General features: G+C 38.6%; 1 protein-coding gene across 1 annotated transcript in view; it reads right to left on the reverse strand.

Moving 5' to 3' along the window:
• Positions 1 to 6,238: 6,238 nt before the first annotated feature.
• The window catches only part of MYBPC1 (myosin binding protein C1), a 76,835-nt gene continuing 59,499 nt past the window's right edge, over positions 6,239 to 23,574 (reverse strand). Inside the window, exons 25-31 of the mRNA XM_044226324.1 lie at positions 20,743 to 20,831; positions 19,026 to 19,221; positions 16,738 to 16,877; positions 13,948 to 14,107; positions 12,835 to 12,971; positions 11,042 to 11,228; positions 6,239 to 6,440 (exon numbers count right to left, since the gene is read on the reverse strand). Coding sequence (XP_044082259.1) covers positions 6,340 to 6,440; positions 11,042 to 11,228; positions 12,835 to 12,971; positions 13,948 to 14,107; positions 16,738 to 16,877; positions 19,026 to 19,221; positions 20,743 to 20,831 — 1,010 coding nt within the window. The 3' untranslated portion in view covers positions 6,239 to 6,339. The remainder of the gene's footprint in view (positions 6,441 to 11,041; positions 11,229 to 12,834; positions 12,972 to 13,947; positions 14,108 to 16,737; positions 16,878 to 19,025; positions 19,222 to 20,742; positions 20,832 to 23,574) is intronic.

The raw sequence follows: 23,574 nt of genomic DNA on the forward strand, positions 1-23,574 counted from the left end.
AGAGAAAGCACTCAGGGCAGTTGAAGGTCAAAAAAGACCAGTTTGGCTCACTTGCTTAGAGTTATTCTTTCCTGGGGCACCTGGGTGGCTCAGTTGGTTAAGCTTCTGCCTTCAGCTCAGGTCATGATCCTAGAGTCTTGGGATGGAGCCCCACATTGGGCTCCTTGCTCAGTGGGGAGCCTGCTTCTCCCTCTGCCTGCCCCTCCTCCTGCTTGTGCTTTCTTCCTCTCCCTCTCTCTATGTCAAATAAATAAATAAAATCTTAAAAAAAAAAAAAAGAGCTATTCTTTCCAGGGCAAAGAAGAGATTGATTGATAGATGGATAGATAGATAGATAGGTGCATAAGATTTAGTATCTTATTTTGTATTTCTGATTTTTTTTTTTTTAAAGAAAGGCAGACTGCCATGTGCAGTACCTTATTTGGATGTATCTGGAGTCTTGGAAGCTTGACTACCCTACGTTCTCCTAAAATTGGACCTTGAGAGCTTGTTTGGATGTTCTAGCAGGGGAGCGTAGCTACTGGTATACCCTTGACCGAAGAACAGTCCTCTCCTCTATCGGGGAAGGTTGTCCTCTTTGACAGAGCGCACAGCTTCAGGAGGGACGCACATGGAACGGTAAGGGAGGAAGGGGACACCCGCCTAGCCAGCCAGATCAGCCAAGTCAACCCTGGCAATCAGTGGGGTGATGTTGCAGCCCAATCGTCCTCACATCCTGTATTTCTAATTTTATATTATATATATTTATTTATTTAAAACTCATTACATAGTACTCTCTTCAGTGGAATTGAAATCTACTTGTTGGCCCCTTATGAAGTTGTTGATTGTTGATGAGGCTTTTCTAAGATTATACAGTCCTTCCCAAACTGAGAGAACTTTAGCTCCCTGACAGAATGCCTGGAGCAACATCTATTGGAAGATCTGGGAAGACAAAAATGTTTTCTTTTAAAATAAACTCCTATATTACAGAGAAGAATGCAACATGTGGATGAACTTCAATGCGTAAGCATACCAGGGGTTGTGGTTGTAGCTTCAGGCAACACTCTCTTGTTCTATCCAAGGTTTTCCTTTCTTCTGCAAAGAATAGGGCAGTGGCAGACAAGGGTAAGAAATCATGACCAAGATAATGTCGCTAAAGGACATAACTAGGTGCTCGTTTGTTTGTTTGTTTTTTAATTGTTGATTTTCTCAGCCATTTCCTCTTTCTTTAGTTTTTGCCTCATGAGGTTATTTCTGGATTCATTTCTAGCTCACTGCTCTTGACTTCCCTTCCCTCTGTACAAATAATATGGTGCTAGTCTGTTTTCCTTTTCTCCCTCTTGTTTGATGTTAATTCTTGGTCTTGGCCTCCACTGAGCCCCTTTTTGCCATCTTCTGCTCATCTGTCCATCACTCCTGCTTAACTTCCTCAGAGATTGGAGTTACTAATGGCAGAGTTTGGGTCAGAGTCCATGCTTGCCATTGTTGAGGACTTGACAATCATGGAACTTATCTCACCAATGAGCTCCTACTACTGCTAGCTAATGTTTATTGAGCCCTAACTATGAACTATTAAGAGGTACATAAAAATAACCCTGTGCAGAGATATTCTACCTCTTCTTGGTAACCTGCACTACTACCCCACCTGCCTCCAGCTTAGTGGTACCTCCCAATGCAGAAATGAGAACTGAATTGACAATGACCCCCAGTGGACACTCAGGAATGGGACTGAGATGACCAGTCCAATGACACTTCATCCCATAGCCTGCAGGGGATACATTACTTGGCTCTCTAGTGCCTGGAATTTTCCAAATAACCACATGACTCCAAATCAGCTTTGGTTTATTTTGCAACATGGCGGCTTTCCAATTACCCCTTGTCCCAATCATTTAAGAGGGATGCATTACAAAATCCAAATAATGGTTCTTTTCCTTGCCATGGTGTTGCTGGTAACCCCTAGTTCTTATTTATTTATTTATTTATTTCATTAACTAAAAAACTTTAAGTCAAGATTTTAAAATTGGTATATAATGTCTTTAAAATGTTTTCTTGGGTTCTATGACTAGGATGAACGGGAGAGTACAGCAATAAAGGAGGGAACTTCTTGCCTGTGGATAGCTGTGTAAGTGCCTCTCCACAAAGAACTAAAAGATGCTGTCTAAAGCTATTGCTTGGGAGTAAAAGAAGTTATGGTGGATGTGTACTTAAATGTAATGTTTTTTCCTTTTCTGACTTGAGTCACCCAGTGCCCCGAGCCACACTGAATGACCCCTCTGGGAGTGTCTAACAGTCTTGCTGCCTCTCTGGTATTTTGTTCCTAGTAATCTACTCCAGATAGAAGAAAAATATCCAGCTAGGTCAGAGATTGCTCAGGCCAGTGCATTTGGGGACAGAGAGAGATCATCAGGTGGCATTAAGAGGGTGATGACAGACCTCAGAATCAGGAGAACTGGTTGTTCCATTAGGTGGTTTCTCTCGTCCATTCCAAGTTATCAAAGTCTAATTACAAAGGATTATATAAATATCTACATGTAGCAACCACCTGAATCTTTGGTACAAGGATGGCCTGGATAAAATAGGAAATAAAACAAATGTAGAGTTCAATCTAGAATCAATTAATATCATAAGAGAGTTGGTAAGAAGACTGGAATTATTATTCCTGATCCTATTCCTATTCCCAGGAAAAAGAGGCTAAACTTGTATTTCTAGAATTCTTTTCTAGGGAACTTGAGTGAGGAAGGTGAAGGAGAGTCAGACATGGAGTTTGGGGAGTGAGGAGAGAGAAGAGTTTGGGGTGCAGTGGGAGAGATGTTAGATGGGATACAGAGAAGGAATCAAAGATGGTTGAGGGCAGACTGACCCCTAACTTTAATAGCTCATATACATAAATATTTATTTAAGTTATAAATCAAGCTAACAGATGGTTAATAAACTAGTAGTATTTTCCAGTCTTCATGAGCTGAATCCATAATGACTTGGAAGGCCATGTTTGACTTGTGGAGTTTTCAGATTCTTCAGAGATACTTGCCAAAATATTGTGACCCACTGCCAGTCTCTGGGCTCCCTGCTTTTTACATCCTAGCTCCTTCCTGCATCACATCATGAGGGTTCCCAGGCACACATGTACAGATGCCCCAGCCTCAAGCATAAGCTCTGGTCACATCTCTCACACACCAACCTCCTGGCAAATGGGTTTCTCTAAGCCAACTCTTGGACATCAGGGTGCATATATTGGTGATAACTTTCTTGCTTAGGGGTTTGAACTCAGGGAAAATGACCAGAAAGGCCACAAAAGTGAGCTTGGGTTCAGTCTATAAGATAGAGGTGTGGGAGGGGTTCCAAGTAGATACATCCCCTTGGCTTCATGGCTCTCCTGCCCTGTGGAGGGAGATACAGGCAGAGGAAGGCCAGACTGAGGCACTTGAAAGGAGAAGGGTCCCTCTTGCCCAGCTCCAACGCTAGTACTAAGTGGTAGAACTAACCAATGTTCCCACAAAGAACACCCTTAGAAGTAGTAGGTAAATAGCCAAGCTATGACTTTGGAGGTTGAAAGACTCCAGGTCCACACTGGTCCAGGTAGTTATAGTCAGTTGTCTTTTAGTGGACTGTTAGTGGGCTGTACACAGACAGACATTTCTGTAGTCATCAGTGTGGGGCTAAAATGAGGAGACTTTCCTTCTCTCCATTTTCTAGGCACAGAACTGACCTAGGACCTGAGGTAGGACCTCCAAACAGGGCTGAGAGAACTTCTCAATCTCCCTGGTTAGTGGAGAGCTCATATTTTAATTTGATTTAGAAAAATAAAGTCACATGGCATGTCTCGTACTTCATCCTAGTGTGATACATACATGGATAGTAACAAAACACAAGCCACATTATCCAACTTCTAAATCCTTATGGTGCTCTCTTATACCTGCTGTCTGTCCTGTTTGTTTCCCTTTGTTTACTAGTCTTCTGCTTTATAAACTCCTTGAAGATACGAAGATGCTTATTCATAGTTGGGTTCTAGCTGAATCCACCACAATGCTATCCACACATCGGATATTCAGTAACTCATTTGTTGAGCTGAATAGAATGTTTCAGAATTATTAAAAATGAGTGCCTAAGGACATAGTACCTCATTCCAATGTTTCTTGGAATGAGTGTTTTTTTTTATTTCTGTATTAATTTAGGTGAAGCATTCATTAAGCTTTCTTTTAAAGTAAGTAAATAAGCATGATCCTTTAAAACATTTTGTAAATGTTTAGTTTCCAAAAAGAATATGATTTGACATATAATTTTTCTTAAAAAAAGTGAAATTCAAACAAAATCAGGACAAAGTTGTAAAAAAGTTAATAGCAATGACAGTTTCTGACATTTTTTGCTTTTCGTAGTTTCAAAATAGACTTTTTCTTCCTTTTTGGACTTTGTGATGCAAGAGCACCCTTAATAAGAGAAGAGATCATATGTAGAAAAATAACATTGTCTAGTACAAAATATTTTTGAGAGCATAAGTCATGACTGGAGAACAAGGATTTTGTAGGGATACTTTACAGTCACTTTTAAGCGATGTTTATATAAAGCCTAACAAACTTGACCCTTACTTGGCAAAATCAGTCCATGAGCGTTTGAATTAAGCAACCAACTCAGTTGCTGGGGTTCTGGGGTTCTGACCCAGCCGCCATACTGATTGATTTTGCCAGTCATTTATTGGGTGTGCACATAGAGATATGATCTTCTTGACTTTATAGATACACCAGACTTCTTTTACATAATAATTTTCTGATTAAAATGGATATTTACATTGCGGTTGCACACATTACCATTTCACAATTATTGAGCATATGGGATGGTAGCCAATACTCTTAACAACCAGTAAGCCAAGATCACCAACCCACCAGAACAGAAGAGGCCAGAGTTTGGACAAGAACACAAGTTTTCCCTTGCTGGTTCCTAAGGTACTACAACTACCTAGATCATCCATTCCTTCCCTTGATGAAACCCTCATCAACCCAGGAGCATGACCACCACAACTTCCCAGCCCTAATCTGGAAAGGAAGCAGAGCAGATATCTTAAAATGCTGTCCCAGAACGCCATGGGCCCATCTGCAGGTCACAACGTATTTAACTCCTAGCACAAGACCAAAAGGAAGAAATGGGGGGAGGTGAGGGAATAAACAATAGCTGTGAGGTGACCTACTCACATTGCATTCCATTCCCTGAACGGAAACTTTCTCTAGAAAGTCAGAAAGAGTGACAGGAAGGCACCAAGATGATGAGCTCCCACAGATGTTTCTCAACTTCCATATTTTGACGGTCTCCATCAGTTGGAAAGGATGCCATTAGCAAACTCTAAATCTGTCATTTCTCTGTAGTCTGCCGTAGCTCTCTGTCACCATAACTAGCTGTTTGGCAGAAGCCCTGATGCACTCAGCCAGGAGGCCCCACCAGAAACCAGTGAAGGTCAGGCCCAAGTTGCGTAGCACCCCAGCTTCCACTCTTTTGTCCTCAGTTCTGTCTGAGCACACAACCCCAGACACATAAATGAGCACTCTGTCACCTCATCATAAGCACTTCGAATTTATTGTACCATTTACTGAATACATTTTCCCTTCCATTGAGAAAACTCACCTGAAAGACTTTATGAAGTCTTGCAGTGAATTCAAATGGGAAAGGGTACAGATCCACTGGTGTTAAGCAGGATTGTGTGAAATAAACAGCCCTGTTTTGCTTAGAAAAATCTCCTAGATCAAGAAAAGAGTGGGTTTTCAAGAGAAAGATGGGTTTTCAGAATCTGACTGTGCTGTATTGTACGATATATGTGTGTGAGCTTTTAAAAAAAATATTATTTATTTATTTATTTATTTGAGAGTGAGAGCGAGAGCCAGAGAGAGAGAGAGAATAAGAGAGAGGGAGCATGAAAGCGGGGAGGCTCAGAGGGAGAAGGAGACTTCCCACTGAGCAGGGAGTCCAACATGGGGCTCCATCCCAGGACTCCAGGATCATGACCTGAGTTGAAGGCAGTCGCTTAACTAACTGAGCCACCCAGGCACCCCATACAATGTGTTTTTATTCTGTAAAAAATAAAGCATTTACAGCCTACAATTTTAAACTAAAATGACTGCTTTTGCTAACTGTATAGCTTGCTTTTTTTTGGTAAAGTACAGTGACCAAGCACAGGCAATAATGACCAAAAATATGATTTCAAATGAAATTTTGTATGCAATTTTTAATTAAGCAATCCGTGCAAACATTTTTTTCTTCAATATCGGGAGGAAAGAAAACGACCACACTTGAGTGCCTGGTAGAAAAACAGAAAATGCTTTCTCATTGCAACCAGATTTCAAAGCAGTGGTGTGTAGGGAGGCAGGGCCCATGCCCTTAGTATTCCTCGGGATTGCTTGATTGCAAGTCTCGCAAATATGAATCAATTATGTTAGGAGGCACACCTTGCAAGAGGAGCCTGCAGAAGGAAAGGCCACCTAGAGAGGACAGAAAGGAAAAGGCAAAGTCAAAACCGTCTACATGAAAGATTACTTAAATACTACTTCCTGACTAGCTGCCTAGAAATGTGACTAATTATGTTCCAGTTAGTTACAAAGATTCATTCAGCCCCTACTTGGAAATTTTCTGGGTTTAGTACATTTAAAATTTAAAGCACTTGGCAACTAGAAGGGAAAGCAAGTTCCCAGCAGACCCACAGCAGTTTTTTGTTCCCTGCTATTATTCAATCTTAGTTGGAATTCCTGACTAGTTGGAAAGTATCTATTACTCTTGGAGAGGTTTTAGGATTCTTCTACAGATGATTTAAGCCTTCTGACTGAATGACAGATAAATGCAAGCCACGTTATGAATCAGTGGAAAGATCTGTTTCCTGTTTGTTGTTAATGTTCTTTTTTTTTTCTTTTTTAAAGATTTTATTTATTTTAGAGCATGGGCAGGGGAAGGGGGCAGAGGGAGAAGGAGAGAATCTCAAGCAGACTCTGTGCTGAGCGTGGAGTTGGATGTGGGGATGTATCTCATGACCCTGAGATCATGACCTGAGCAGAAATCAAGAGTCAGATGCCTGACTGACTGAGCCATCCAGGTGCCCTTGTTGATATTTTTTTGAGTTAAGTAAAAAGAATTTCTAGTCAAGCACATTGGAGAAGAAAAAAGGGACAACTCCTCTAACTTTGGCTATTTATATCCTGTCAAATGTGCAAAAACTGGGAAGATTTTGTTAAAGAGAGTAAAATCCATCTAATACCTTCTGAAGGTGAAACACCTACTAATATTTCAAACTTACCTTCCAGGTTTCTGAATTACATTAAAAAAAAAATTATCCCTTACAAGAGAACCCAAGAAACCATAAAAATTCTTGGTCTTTTAAGGAAGTGCTTTACTACTTACTAATAAATTCACGTCCAGGCAAAAACAGCATGCCATTTGAACATTCTTAAAACTTATTTAATGCAAATTTGGGAAAGTCATTCTCCTTTTTTAAAAAAAAAATTCAAATCACATATTTATAGAAATGATGCCACTTATGTACATGTCCATTCCTTGATGCAAAGCGTTCAGAATGCTTGGGTATCATTTTCATCTACATTAAATGCTTTAATTCATGCTCTACTGCATTCGGCAACTTGCTCCATGTCAACAGGAGATTGTTGTGATGAATAAGTACTAGCTGTTAATTTCAAGATACTTAAATACAAATTAAAACTACAAAGTTAGAGATTTTAAAAAGTCTATTTTCATTGGATTACATAATGAAAATCATGCCATACTCCACAGGCTTTGTATGGCTTATGATAGTCATAAGCTTCATATGCCAAAACCATATGAAAGCTTACCTTAGATGGTAATATACATTCAAAAATCCTTACTGTGCTACGACTAAGGGAAAGAGAGAGAAAGAGAGAGAGAGAAGTTGTAAGCATTAATAAAGTTCTAAAAACAAAGTTGAGTGCTTGTTGGATGAAATTATAGTCACAATTATGATGAGGTGATTTCATTAATCCTTAGTCATGTGAAAGATGGAGGAAAATAGAAGCGCGTGGAATGAAGGGCAGGGATCCAGTCACTTCAAAAGGATCATTAATATGTAAAACACTTATTAATATGCACAACCACTTTGCCTGAACAGGTGACAAAGCCAATCTGATTGTACAGTGAATATTTATGCTAAGAGCTTCCAAACCATTAGCTTAAAAAAAAAAAACCTACAACATATATATATTGTGTTTTTCAACAAAAGAAAAACAGAGACAATAGACAAAGCATTAGTGCACATATATATATGTTGAAATTCTACAAGGCAAAATTATCAAGTAGGTATATTAGACTAGCGTATCTGTAATATTGTATTTCTGAACTGATTATATATGATCTAAATAAACACAAGGTTTAAACAAACTTAGACTAGAAAGTGACTCTATGTTTAATCTACCAAACCTTAAAGAAAGAGCCCTAATTCTGTCATCTTTTGTAAGCTGACATTATCTCTAGGAATTGTAAACTCGGGAATCTAATGATTTACATCATTAGAGTTTACATCAGGTTGCTTACCCAGGCCCAAAAAACTTAACTCGTTCTTCCAAATGGGAGTGTATTATACATACAGGATAGGACTCATTTACTGCTTAATACACTTAGTAATAGGGCCTGGAATTTTCTTTCAAGTTCATAAATATATGAAATAATTCTGATCCTATGAAAATATCCAAAGTGCCCAAAAGATAGATGGGTAAGTTGGTACTGGTAAGCTACTGGTAAGTTTTTCATCAGAAACCTTAACTACGAAAGTTTCTAAATATTGGATCCAAAGATTTCCAAATATTCTTAATTGTGTCCTCTCTCCAACAAAAATGTCCAGAACTCTTTTCTACCACTTAACAATTTAAAAACGTTAGTCTTCTGAACTTAACATGAATCCAAGGAAACTATAATGGAAACTATCTTCAAGGAAGGTCGTATTTCTCTACATTCAAAAAATGAAAATATTAAAGAACTGTCACTGAGTCCCAAGTTTTAATCATCTGATGTCTACCATAAGGTCATCTTCAAATGTAGCTTTCTGGCTTTATTTATGGAGATGTGTGGTATGGTACTTAGTTTCCTGACAAAACACAGTGCCTACATTAATCAATATCCTTGAATAATTTGGCCTTCCTGTTCATGGCATAAACACCGTATGCCATGAGCTGCTAAGAAATACAATGAAGAGCAAATGAGAAAGTCAAGCTTTACATGCAAAGTGCGATTTCATGTAAGAGGAATGGAACAGAAAGTAGAAATATCCAGTGGGATATGAACTTTTAAAACCTGTTGCTGCCCCTCCAGGAAGACTGGTTGTCCAGGGGTATTTACTCCTTGATATATCACTGTAGAATTAGAATATTTGTACCAGTATTTATTTATTCTCAGTTGATATTCTTACCTTTTTTTTTTCTCAGCTTAACTTGATTCAAATCACCTATTATCAGATAACAATCTGATGATCAACAATCTTGGCTTTACTTGTAGGACCAAAAGTGTTGACCAACACAGCACAGTTGATACTTTATCATGAACTTTCATACAAGGTACATTACTTGTATTATTAAATGCAATCCCTATACAACTTACTATACAATTATTATAAAGGATATATCATCCATATGTACAATATTATTTGTTACTATGGAGGACTCCAAATGGTAAACCACTTGTGAAATAATCATTTTATATCAATAGCAACATGTGTTTATTTTCAAAGCAGGCAGACCTGGTACTGGGCTTTTGTTGTTGTTCTTTATTGAATATTGAGACCTAAGTACCAACAATACCTTGAAAATAATAAGGCTAGGAGTTGAGAAACCAGATATACCTGCAACTGTTAACTTCATTTAGAGCTAGTAAACAGCTAAAATAATATTTAAACTTGTAAACACTATCTCAATAGTCACATTTGACATTTTCTAAGAATATTATTATTTTATATTTGAGAGAAAAAATAAAAAAATTCCCTCTTGTTCAGTCATGAATCTACCATACTGTATTACTTGAGGATGGACAGAAATCATAGCAGAAAGAAAACAGTTTTTTAAGTTATAAAAATTTTTTTTCAACAAATATCTTTATTATACTTATACTAGACTTAGGACTAAAATCTCTTCCTTACATTAGTATCTTAAGTATTTACTATTGTTTCTAAATAGATATTTACAAAGTTATCTTTCTGATTTTTGGATCATAATTTCATTACAGAGAGGTATAAAAAATAAAGATTTTGGTTATCATAAAACAATAAAATATAAACAATAAAATAAAACAAGAAAAAGAAAAAAGACATTTGGATCATGTCACCCATTATCTCATAACAGGGACTCTGACATCTGTAGGAGTTCTCATGGTATCCCAAAATAGGTTTTGATTGTCAAGAAAAAACTTCAGTATAAAAATTAAACTCAATTACTACAAAAACTCATTAAGATGACAGGTTATTCTGAGACTTTTCTACCACATAAATCCTTACATGTTTTCTTGGTTTACATTAGTTGCAAAACTTCTAAAAACTAGTATAAATGTAATGCATACCTATAAATGGAAATTCTCTAATGTGATTTTTAAAGGCAACTGATTATAATATGGATATGCTATATTCTATATGTGCAATAGTAAACACTAAATTAGCAAACTTACCCATATATATACTAAAGGTTTCACAAAACAGTAAACTAATTAAAAATGGTACAAATTCTTTAATTGCAGGTTCATTAGATGGGTTTTTACACTAGACTTTTTTTCTAATATAGGTTATATCACCAAAGTCATATCTCACTAACTTGATTCACTCCCACTCTACCATACACATACTACCATTCCACTGAAATTAATATTCCTTTAGTTAATAAGAACTACAAGAGATAAAAATAAGTCTACTCAAATAAATCAGAGTGAGTGCAGTATGGAATAATGTCTTCTCTCCCAGAATTCTCTTTCCTCTTCCCCTGCCACCCGTAGACATTTTAGCAAACAATTTGGATTTTGCAGTAAGGGCAATAATCAAATCATTTTCTTTCATTTTAGTCTATACATGAGCTCTTCAAAGTCATACCTTTCACCTCCAATTTGCATTCGATCTCCACAGTCCCAAGGTCATTGACTGCTTTGCAGCAGTAAGTGCCTCCATCATAGGGGCTGGGCTTGCGAATCTCCAGAGTACAGACCCCTTGGTTGCTGAACATCCTGTACCTTGGGTCATCCACAATAGCAACTTTGTTTTTCATCCAGGTTATTTTGGGCTGAAGATTGAAGTAAGTAAATAGGTCAGAACATATCAGTACCTACTGTAATAAGAGACCATTAAAACAGGGGACCAGATTTTAAAGAGTAGCTAAGAAAGAAAGTACATCTAAGAAGAATCCACATCTGCTTGAGCATTGTTTCTCTCAAATGAAATTCTACTTAGTGCTTGGCAAGAAGATAAATGAGCAGTTCTGAAGAAGCAAGCCAGACTTGTTCAGAAGACCGCTCTGGGGCTCTCTTCCCAAATGCTTCTTCAGAAGCATTCCAATTTGAGCCATAGGTTCCTGAAGTCAGCTCGTCCTGAAGAATGTATACTGCTGGGTATTTTTCAGAGAATCCCCATAGGGTATCCTAACCATCTGCTTTTCTTCACTTCCTTTTCCTGACATTCTTTTCTAATTCTTTATGTGCTGCTTATGCCTCCCCACCATTTTATCTCTCCTCAAACACCTGTACTCATCATCCAGTAGAATGGGTCCACTTCAGATAATGCAAGATCAGTAAGGACCAGTCAGTCACCCAAGAAGATGACTCTATTCTCCTGGGCCTCTGAATTATATTTGATACCCTTGACCCTCCTTCTCCCTTCCCATATTGTCTTCTCCTTCCTTTGGTAAATGTGTACTCTCCATGTTCTCTCTTCCACCTTTTTTATGCTTTTGCCTTGTTCAGACCCTAGAGACTTCCTTCTCTGTCTCCTTTATACTATCACCTTCCTCCTTTCAAATGGATTTTGAATTACACCTTGGACTTCGCCATTTCACTCACTACTGTCTTTCCTCAGTGATATCCTTTCTAGAGCTTCAGCTCCAAGAGGTGGGAGGCTTCCAAATCAGGAGTCACAGTCCTGGCCTTTCTCCTAAGCTCTGGTGAACCGCTCCTCTCCCTCCTGGTCGTTCCCATTTGGATATATCCATGTTACTTCCAACTAAGCATGAACTCAGGATCTTCCTCTCATCCTCAGTCTACCTTCTTCCTTGACTTCTCTGTTCCTACAGGAACAGAGAAGGAAAAATGCCACTTTGCAATTTTGACAAATTCTAGGGATAGATATCTCTATGAGCAGCATTCATTATTTCATTTTTTTTTCAAATACCAATAAGAAACCTTAAAACCTTTCTGAATCTCTTCAATCAGATGTGATTTCTTCTTTCTGGGTACTCTGTATCCTTATCTCAGCACATTTTAAATTCTGCCTTGCATTATAATATCATCATCATTTGCTTTAATCTGTTTCAGAGAATTTGATGAATTTACATTACCACCTAATTTTTCAGGTAAAATGATACTACTTTCATTTCCTTACCTTTCAGCTCTTTTAAGAATTAGTTGTTTTTGTTTTTTCTTAGTAGGTATCCTTTAGTTAGTAAAGAAATATAAACAGGTTTTATTACTATATTTAAATGGTGGACCTAATTAGCCACCAACACCATAATGCTGTACCTTCTTCCTATCCCAGAGAAAGACATAGTAACACTTGAAAAGTCAGTTTATATTATTACCCACAATAATACCGTGTCTAATATAAAAAAAGGGAATTTGAGATTAATTCTTAAATTTCACTAATGTGCAAAAAAAAAAACAACCAAAAACAGAAGGTACCTTAGGATTTCCTCTCACACTGCAGTTCAGGGTAGCATTGTAACCAGCCACAGCATAGGTGTTAACCAAAGGCTGAGTAAACATGGGTGCCTCTGTGAAATCGAAATCTTCATACACTGGATTTTTGTAGATTTTACCTTAGAAACAAGCATGAGAAATATACAAATTGGCCTGAGAATATATTATTCTTGGCATACTTTACTCATGATTAAAATTCTCCTGAGCTTAAAAAAAAAAAACATGTAAAAACGTGGGTGAATATCATACTACATTCATTCTGAAGGGTACAAAGAGATAGTCAATCCCACCTGGGATGACAGAAAGCCAGTGTGGTCCTCTGAGATTGAAAGAAATATTGAGAAGAATTTGGTGTCAGTATTTTGATCAACAGTGTGCTTTAATGTGAGCGCAATGAGCAAGGTTTTTAAGGAGAGTGGCTAATTTGAAATCAAATTCCCATGTCTATGACTTGAGCCATTTCTAGGCCCACAGCCCAGAAATTGGAATGAATTAAGCTTGCATTTTTTTAAAAAATACAATATTAAAAATTTAAATATTTTACTGATAAAATGAACATTTTGCTTGAATATTTTTACCGCAATTTAAAAATGTGTGTTTATCAGTTTCTGAATTCCCATTCGTCACATCTCTTCTTCCAGGCCTTTTCATCTAGTCATGGAAAACTGAGGTTTCCAGATGTCTAGTTGTGATATGGTGATTTATAATAAGAAGTAGATATTTGGTCTTTTGGCCACATTTCTGGCACAGAGCTCCTAAAATCCTTAGAATTTCCTAAGTGAGGGGAGTTGTAAAGGGGTCTTTTTTACATTAATGAGGTGACCTTTGGACCCAAGGATGGGGATTAGTTGCCAGGGAAACCCAGCCCTGTGATTAGTGGGTTCAAACGCTCAGCCCCATCCCCAGAATTCCAGGGGCAGGAAAGGGGCTGGAGCTTATGTTTAATCACGAAGACCAGTGATTTAATCAACTATGCCTATGTAGTGAAGACTCTCTTTAAAAAAAAAAAAAAAGAAAAAAAAGGAAACGCTTCTCACTCCCACAAACTGAAATTGAGTCCAGAACCCCCTTTAAACCAGTCTACTGCGAACTCACCATCCTTGGCAATCACGGCGCTCTCTTTAGTCATTGTTGCATCCTCACTGAGGCCACACATATTTTCAGCAAAGACCCGGAAATAATATTCATTTCCTATGACCAGTTCAGTAATGGTGGCATTGGTTCGGTGATAATGCTCAATGACAGTGAACCATTCCTATGGGGGAAAAAAGTTTGTTTGAGAAAAATCATCTAAAAATACACAACTATTCCCACTGTTGATGAGAATAAATAACAGGGATGTTTCATTAACTAAAAGAAAAATAGCACTGATTTTTATATTGAGAGTAATAATGTCATACATTTAATTTGTTTATACTTTACAACAGACTTATACTTGACTATGTATAATTTAATCTTCATTTACATATTAGATGCATATATCATAGATGTCAACTCCTACCTTTATATTTCCTTTGCAAGTATATAGTGTCTGTCACCTACCTCTTGCATAACAAAGTCTAATTATATAATATTGTAAGTTTTTTGTTTTTTGTTTTTTTTACTTTGAGAGAGAGGGAGCATGAGAGGGGGAAGGGCAGAGGGAGAAGCAGACTCCCTCTGAGCAGGGAGCCTGATGCAGGACTCAGTCCCGGGAGTCCAGGACCATGACCTGAGCCGAAGGTAGTCGCTTAGCCAACTAAGCCACCCAGGTGGCCCTAATTATAGAATTTTAATTTAAACTTACCTATTCTGAGGAAGAGATGACATTAAATCACTAGAGAAAAATTAATATCACCCAATACATTTGCCTTCCAGGTCTTTGCTCAGATATTACCTCATTCTTCATTGTTTCCCCTCCCCCACTCTAGACTATCACCTTAACCTGGCGAGGCTTTTTTCTTTTTTTAATAGAAACTGCTACTTTAAATTACATTATATATTTACTATTTTACTTGTTTAGTCTCTACCTCCTTCACTGAAATGGACACACCATCAAGGTAAAGACAGACTTTTCTTCTCACTCCTGTATCTCTAGGGCCTATTAGAATACCTGGCACATGATGGGTACTGTGCAAAAAATAATTGTTTATTGGATACTTGAACAAATGAATGAGAACCCAAACAAGTAATTTTCTTTTCAATTATTTTCTCATCATCCTGAGAAACATAGTGATCTCAAAGTTTATCTTGCAACCAGTAAAGAACCACCTTGCCGCAAGTATGTTTAGTATCACTAATTGAGAAAATATATTTTATGACAGAAAGTTCACAAAGGAAAAGGATTTTTCTCAGAATTTTTAGGGACCATCATTATTTCTGTATATTTGGATATTTTTAGGACACCAGACAAATTAGTTATGCCCTCCTTTATTCCCAAAGCACTTTATTCCAACATTTATTCCAACATTTGGTGTATTATCGTATCATGTGGTACTGTGATGTCTTTCTTCTTGCCTAGATTGTGAGTGATCTTTTCTTTTTTTTCCCAATCCAGCAGCTAGAACAGTGCTCAACACATAGTACATAAATGAGTAAATTAATGTGTTGGCACCCACAATGAAAACAGTGTTTATGAAGTGATGAATGACAACAGGAATTTAAGTGAAGAACAGCACCTGTAGCCACAGTGAGGCAATGGTGTGGTCATCTCCTGGGACTTACACTGGGCAGAGGGAGCATTGTTTGGCCTATAGGTCTGTCCCTGCTGAAATGCAAAAGACACACAGAAGTGCAGGGGTTAGGGATCAGCCCCTGTTGCCGGGTACAACTCAGGTACATGAAGCATTGGGAAAGTCCTGGTTCATCTGGAGTTGACGGAATATCTAAGAAGACAAACATTGAGCAAGTATGCTGGGGGTAGACAAGTGGGGGGAAGGCGGTGCTTGAAGGACCCTCTATAAGAACCACGGTACCCCTGGGTTCACTGCCAGTATCTGGGCCAAGGTCCAAACAATAGGCAAGGTCCAAACAAGGGCCAAACAAAACCTTCTCCCTTTCATAACTTAGGTCATAAAATTACAATCTGATGTGACTTCATAACTGAAGTTCTTACTGAGATCTACTGGTGTAGATGCCGAACGACTTCCTATCAACATCATTACGTATGATATTTTACTCTTCCTTTGAGAATGAAAAATGCCTCATTCATTCACTTACAGGAGGGCAGTAGTATGGTGTAGTGGATGGATTCTGATGCAGGAACACTGAGACTTTAACATTTTTTAAAATCTGGTGATCTTGAGCAAGTCATTTATCCTTTCTGAGCCTCAGCTTCCTCAGCGATAAAATATAGCTAATACTAACTCATACTCTGACTGGGTTGCTTCTGGAACACACTCAGCTCCTCCCCTCTTCAGGACCTTTACGTACACTGTTCCCTTTAGAATCCCTCTTTTCTAACTGATGTCTTTCTGTCCATGTTACACAACATTTATCTTATAAGGAGAAAGTGTTGCACCGATTAAATTTGAGTTAGAATCCAGAGTGAGTAAATATTTGGTGAACACATGAATTAAGTTCCATTGAGCATTGTGCCAGCTGCTTTATATTGTTTTAGCCCCACAATAACCAAGCAAAGTTAAGTATTCATGTCGCTATTTTATAGATGAGGAAAATGGAGATCAAAGAAGTTAAGTGACTGTCCATGTACATGTGCTCTTAAGTGGCAATATTGGGATTCAAATCCAACTCTCTGTGACTCCTAAGGCTTTATCCTTTCCATGAGGCCACATTGTTTACCCATGCCCCCCACACATTCCTCACCACAGAGGACCTCATGCTCCACCTTCACCTCTGATAAAATGTGATTCTGCTGCTGCTGAACCAGAGAAAGCCAGACCTTACCATGCTCTTCTTGTCAGCCTTCTGGATTGTGTACCCTGTGATGGCTGCATTTCCATCATCCTTTGGTGGTGTCCATGATAGAGCAACATTCTCTCCCCAGACATCCTCAATCTTCACCATTTGAGGTGGACCTGGACGGTCTATAAGATGAATTCATGGCATCACTGTAAGATCACTTTCCCTCTCAACTTCTCCAGTGGGTCCCTCCTTAACAGCACTTTTGCTTTCTGCTGACAACTGAGGTCCAGAAGCAGATGCTCCTCCTTCTGACATAGCATCAGAAGGTCAATGGTAGCCTAACACTATGTCCCAATGCCTGCGTCATCGTCATTCACCTCACTTCATGTCATCATGTAGGCATTTTATCATCTCACATCATCATCAGAAAAAGGGTAAGTATAGTACAATGAGATATTTTGTGAGAGAGACCACATTAATTTTATTACAGTATATGGTTATACTTGATCTGTTTTATTGCTAGTTATTGTTGTTAATCTCTTACTGTGCCTAATTTATAAATTGAACTTTATCATAGGTATGGGTGTATAAGACAAAGTATAGCATATATAGGGTTTGGTACTACCTGTGGTTTTAGACACTGGGAATATGTCTCCATCGATAGAGGGGACCGCTGTACCTCATTACAGAAGGATATTTGAAATATCCATCCTTCCCTGCATTTCTACCCACATTTCCTTCATCATTCTTTTTTTTTTTTTTAAAGATTTTATTTATTCATCTGACAGACAGAGATCTCAAGTACGCAGAGAGGCAGGCAGAGAGATGGAGGAAGCTGGCTTCCCGCTGAGCAGAGAGCCCGATGTGGGGCTCGATCCCAGGACCCTGGGATCATGACCTGAGCTGAAGGCAGAGGCTTTAACCACTGAGACACCCAGGAGCCCCTCCCTTCATCATTCTTAAACATCAGAGTAATGGAATGCACCCCAGCTAAGCTTCTCTAAAAACTCTTGGAAAGAAATGGATTTTGAAAAGAAAATTTAAATGAAACTTCAAACCTCATTCGTCATCCCTCCAAGGACAGGCTACTGGCAATGAAGCACAAGGATACCCTGCCTAATGGGAAATGTGAGCTGACTTGGGACTCCAAATCATAACAGCCCATTTGGGCCAAGCATCTTTGGTTTTTGGTGAGAAGCTCAGAGGCAGGCCACAGCCTGTGAGTGGATTCCTCTGTTATACCCAAAAGATACCTTTAATGGGCATGAGGAAAACTTGTTTTATCTCTCTGCCAACATAAATTTGGAACTAGTAAAATAACTAGAATGATAATCATTATTTGTTGAGCACTTTGAGTGTGCAATCAATGGCCCAAACACTATAACTACCTGATAAAGTACCTAGATGGCAAAGTAGAAAAGAAAATTTCTTTTGTATGTTTCAGAGGGCATCCCTCTTCCAGACCCCCCCACGCAGGCTCCCATTACAATGGAGCCCAGCCAGATCCAAGGGCACAGGGTAGCCTCAACACTCTTCTCAACTTAACAAAAAATCAAGAAAGTTTAGCTAGTAGGAAGAGAGTACTTAATTTAAAGGGCATGAACTTTTATCCAATCTGCCACAGGAAGTTGGTCCTTTGGTGAGAAAGCCCCTAGTTTCATCACATTTGCTGAAATATGATAATAAAAATGACTGGAAACAAGTCTTCTATAGCACTGCTCTTAAATGTATTTCTTGACATGGCAAAAATGATAGCAAGTGAGAAGGGTCCATCTGTTAGACATCCTCCATCTATTCCCTTAACTCTAGACAGAAGAACTACACTTATTTATTATTTGGACAAGCGAGTGAGTATCTAGCCTTACAGGGTCAACCAATTTAGTGTTTAACTATTTAGGTATATCTTCCTTATACTTAATAAAAACTTTTCATTCTCCATTAAAACTTTATTATTAGCAAATGTTAGGTGTAGTAGGAAACATGTAAATTGTGTCTAGAATCTACTACAGTCATAAAAAAATGCAAGAATTCAAAACAGAAAGTATTTTGTCACCAAGGAGTTGAGAAACAGAGTAAGAGAGAAGTGGATTATGAAGTAGTACACATGTTTCATACTAAAAGTATGTGCATTAATTTTCTTTAACATGTATGCCCTAAGTCTCCAATGATTAGTATTTTCAGTCGTAAAAAATTATTTTGAAATACTATTGTTACTAATTTATATTTTCTAATTGTAGAAAAAGAATTTAACAAAAATTCTTACTCTTGCCTTAATGACAAGACCAAATACTGCTTCGACAGAACATTCTAGTTCTTTCTTTCAAACCTACCAACGATCTGTATATCAATTGATGCAGTTTCCATGTATTTGTCCACCTTGACTTGCATATCATATTTCCCAGAGTGGCTCCTCTCTGCTTTTCTGATAAATATGATTGTATCAGTCTCAGAGTTACGAATGTTTATTTGATTCTTATCAATTTCTGCACCATCCTTCTTCCAAGTTACTTCTGGTCTTGGTTTTCCCTAAAAAGACAGAAAAAGTAGAGGGGGAGGGAAATCAGATGGTCTCAAGACTTTTTTTTCAGCGTTACAAAAAATGACAGCTGCTTATCCCATTCTAGGCAAAGTTGGAGATAGTCTGGTGGTTAGCAACTGTGGCAGAAACAGTGATACCCACATTGCCTGTTGTCTGCATTCTTTGTGCAAGCACTACACTAGGTACATGATGTTTAATATTTCCTTTAATCTTCACAGCAAGATAATAAGTATCATTATCCTCACTTTTTAGATAAAGAACTTGCATCTTCCTTGGCTTTCCTTCTGATTTCACACACTGCATGTAGAAGGCAACTGCCTCTTCTAAGTTGTAACTCCAAGTGCAATAAGGGAGGCCCAAATGGCTCTCCTTTAGCTTGCTTGTCATGGGATCCTGGGTTTGAATGAGCTCTGTGTGTATTCAAATGTGTGCAGAAACCTAAATTCTAATTCAAGAGCCATGCTTTCTGAGATAAGAGCCACAAGCTACATGTGGCTATTTAAACTAAAATTAATTAAAACTAAGGAAAATGAGGGGCACCTGGTGGTTCAGTGGGTTAAGCCTCTGCCTTCGGCTCAGGTCATGATCTCAGGGTTCTGAGATCGAGTCCCACATCGGGCTCCCTGCTCGACGGAGAGCCTGCTTCCCCCCCACCTCTGCCTGTCTCTCTGCCCACTTGAGATCTCTGTCTGTCAAATAAATAAATAAACTCTTTAAAAAAAGTTAAGGAAAATGAAAAATTAACCTTCCCAGTTGCACTAGTTTCAAGTACCACATTTCAAGTGCTCAATGGTCATATCTGGTTGGTGGCCACCACGCTGGACATTGATGCTACAAAACATTTCCATCATTGTAGAAAATTCTATTGAACAGTGCTGGCTAGAGGCATAAAAAGAGTCCAACGGGTAATGGGGTGGTGGTGCAGTGTGTGTGTGTGTGTGTGTGTGTGTGTGTGTGTGTACCAGACCAAAATTATTGTAGGTGAGGTCTGGTTAATCTTGTAAACAACAGATTCTTTTGCTGCAGCAATGATTTAACAATGTTTGCATCTTTCAGTTAGTGGCCTCTAGATTTCAACATTCAGTTAACCCTCTTCCTTTGGCTTGATTATGGGAAGTAAGTACATGTTGTTTTCCTGAATGTTACACCAAGAGCTTCACTTAAAATGAAGATTAGTTTTATTACAGAAGTGCAGGGCCAGAATCTTTAAGCTTTTCTTATTTGGGCATCTCCTTGTTATTTCCTCTCTGCCCAACCATAGTCCCTGAGCTTCAGACCGGTCCAACCTAGGCATCATTCATCTCATGGAGAAGGAGTATCTATCAGTTTCATAGTTTTCTCAACAAGCACAGGATTGTTTACTCACTCTCCATATCTCTTGCATTATTTATCTACTTTCCCTCTGAAGAAATCCTGAATCATCATGAGCTTAAGTGCTAGAGCAACTGTTTCTACTTCTTAAACACCCCAGCACTGAAAAAAGAAAATAAATATCCCTGAATTATTACCTGGAAAGGTATAACCAGATTGACAGCTTCACCAACTCTGCGGATATAAGTCTGCTTCAGGTGCCTTGGGATGCGAATCTTTGGAGGCTCTGAGTGAAAGTAGAATAGTATAATTTTGTGATCAGTAGGGTACATGGGAAATAGCCTTATAGAAGCACACTGGCATAATACTCACTGGGATATCCTTGTGCACATTGATGTCTCTCCAGGAAAATCTCAGATGTGCCATTACCAGATCATGTACAGTAACTTTGGTTCTAAACATTTTTTTTTTTTCAATCAGAGATGTTTGCATAGTTTGACTCAACAGATTTTACCCTTGACCTCCTTGACTTTATGGTAACTTCCCATTTCTACAGTCATTAGAAGTCTAAAGCAACGTTACAGAAAAACAGCAAATTTTTTCTTAGGACCTTTGATATATTTTTCATAGGTTCTAACAGCAAGCATATTCTCCAGTGAACATTCCACAAAAGAACTATAGGCACCACATTAGCTGGTAGGACTGCTCATTTTTTCTCACCAGAAAAAAACAAAACAAAACAAAACAAAACAAAAGAGTTTAAGCACATAGCACTTGTTATTTGGGTAATTCTGTTGCAGGTGGATACTAACTCTCTCCCTGTGTGGCTATAAGACACACAAGAGGTGGCTGTAGCCCACATGTACTGATGTTGGTTAATTAACCACCATAAAGTACTAGGACATGTTGTTGCAAACCCATCAGAAGCAGAGAGTCAAAAGCCTGTAGACTCACAAGGATGAAGCAGTTCTCATCATTTGAAGGCTTAGTATGTGACAGACACTGGACAAAATACTTTTCATGAGTATTTTCACGATTTCAAACTCAAGGACACCCTGTAGGATAGGTACTGTTTCACTTCGTGATAAAGAAACAGGAGGGCCCCTGGGTGGCTCAGTTGATTAAGTGACTGCCTTCGGCTCAGGTCATGATGCTGGAGTCCTGGGATTGAGTCCTGTGTCAGCCTCCCAGCTCCACGGGGACTCTGCTTCTCCCTCTGACCTTCACCCCTCTTGTGCTCTCTCTCACTCTCTCTCTCAAATAAATAAATAAAATTAAAAAAAAAAAAAAAAAGGAAACAGGAGTATAAGAGGTTAGGTAACTTGCCCTTGGTGACACAGCCAGAATGGAAGCTGAGTTAGCCTTAAGAGCCCATGCTCAGGAGTGTGGACTTCGGAGTCCAAGATCTGGGTTTGAGTCTTAGATCTAATATATAGGAGTTCTGGTTTCAGACTTTTCTTCCATAATATCAGCATGATGAATGCATCTAATTTGTATGACTCTTGGGAGGATTAAATAAGGTTATCCACGTAAAGCATTTAGCGTAATAGTTGAGAATAATAAGTGCTCAATAAACTCTAGGAGATAATGATGATGTTGATGGTGACAATGATGATGACTACTGAATGTTGGGGCTGGAAGAGAACTTGGAGATCCCCTAGCTCCCTAACTTTACAAATGAGGGGAAAAAAACTCAGCCAGATTCTGCAGTAAACTAAACAATCATCACAATAAAAGCTAACACATATGGAGAGCTTATTATGTGACAAGCATTCTATTAAGCAGTAACATGGATCCATGTATTTAATTCTCAGAGCCTCTTGATGGGTCAGGTGCTATTATTATCCCCGATTTGCAGATGAAGAAATTATGGCTCCAGGAAGATCAAGTCTCTTGCCTGAGGTCACACAGCTAACACATGATGGAAACAGGATTCAACTTACACAGGCCGTCTCTAGAATCCACTAAGAAAATGTGCAAGCTTCATGTTTTCTTTCACCCACCATCCATCCATTCCCCCAACCATCCACCCAAACTTCTATCCCATAACTCACTTCTAAAAGGTGTCAGGCAGCCACCACACGACTCTGTGGCAGAACATGGTCTAGAACCCAGATACCCAGGCCCCCGTCCAGTGTTCTTTCCCCTGAAGCGGCAACTCTCAGACATGTTGTCTCAGTATTCTATCATACTCTTAAACATTATCAAGGATCGCTCTGAAAAAAGCAATTTCTCAGCTTTTGTTTATGTGTGCCGTATATATCAGTACTTGCCCTATTAGAAATCAAAACAGGATATTTGAAATGTTTAGTTATTCATTTAAAAATAAAAACATAGGGTGCCTGGGTGGCTCAGTGGGTTAAGCGGCTGCCTCTGCTCAGGTCATGATCTCAGGGTCCTGGGATCAAGTCCCGCATCGGGCTCTCTGCGCGGCGGGGAGCCTGCTTCCTCCTCTCTCTCTCTCTCTCTCTGCCTGCCTCTCTGCCTACTTGTGATCTCTCTCTGTCAAATGAATAAATAAATCTTTAAAAAAAACATAAATAACATTTTAATGGCATTAGTTTCTATTTAAGCAAGTCTGCTTAATGTCTGACTTAATAGAGGAGATCTGCAATCTCCAACTTCTTCTTGCCTTCAATTTGACTTCAATATGTTCCATAAGTTGAAGTCCTTTAGTGAAGAATATCTGGCTTCCCACAGACTGAAGAAATATTCTAATAAGCTTTTTAGACAATTTTGGATATTCCTTTTTGACTCTAAACTAAAACATGATAAATTATAATTTTTTTAAAGTTTTATTTATTTATTTGACAGAGAGATAGAAATCACAAGTAGGCAAAGAGGCAGGCAGAGAGAGGAGGAAGCAGGCTCCCCACTGAGCAGAGAACCTGATGTGGGGCTCAATTCCAGGACCCTGAGATCATGACCTGAGCTGAAGGCAGAGGCTTTAACCCCCTGAGCCATCCAGGTACCCCGATAAATTGTAATTCCTTAAAGGTGAGGGAAAATGTGGAATCTGAAACTATTTC

This window comes from Neovison vison, chromosome 12 (assembly GCF_020171115.1).
Source record: "Neovison vison isolate M4711 chromosome 12, ASM_NN_V1, whole genome shotgun sequence".
Classification (NCBI taxonomy): domain Eukaryota; kingdom Metazoa; phylum Chordata; class Mammalia; order Carnivora; family Mustelidae; genus Neogale; species Neogale vison.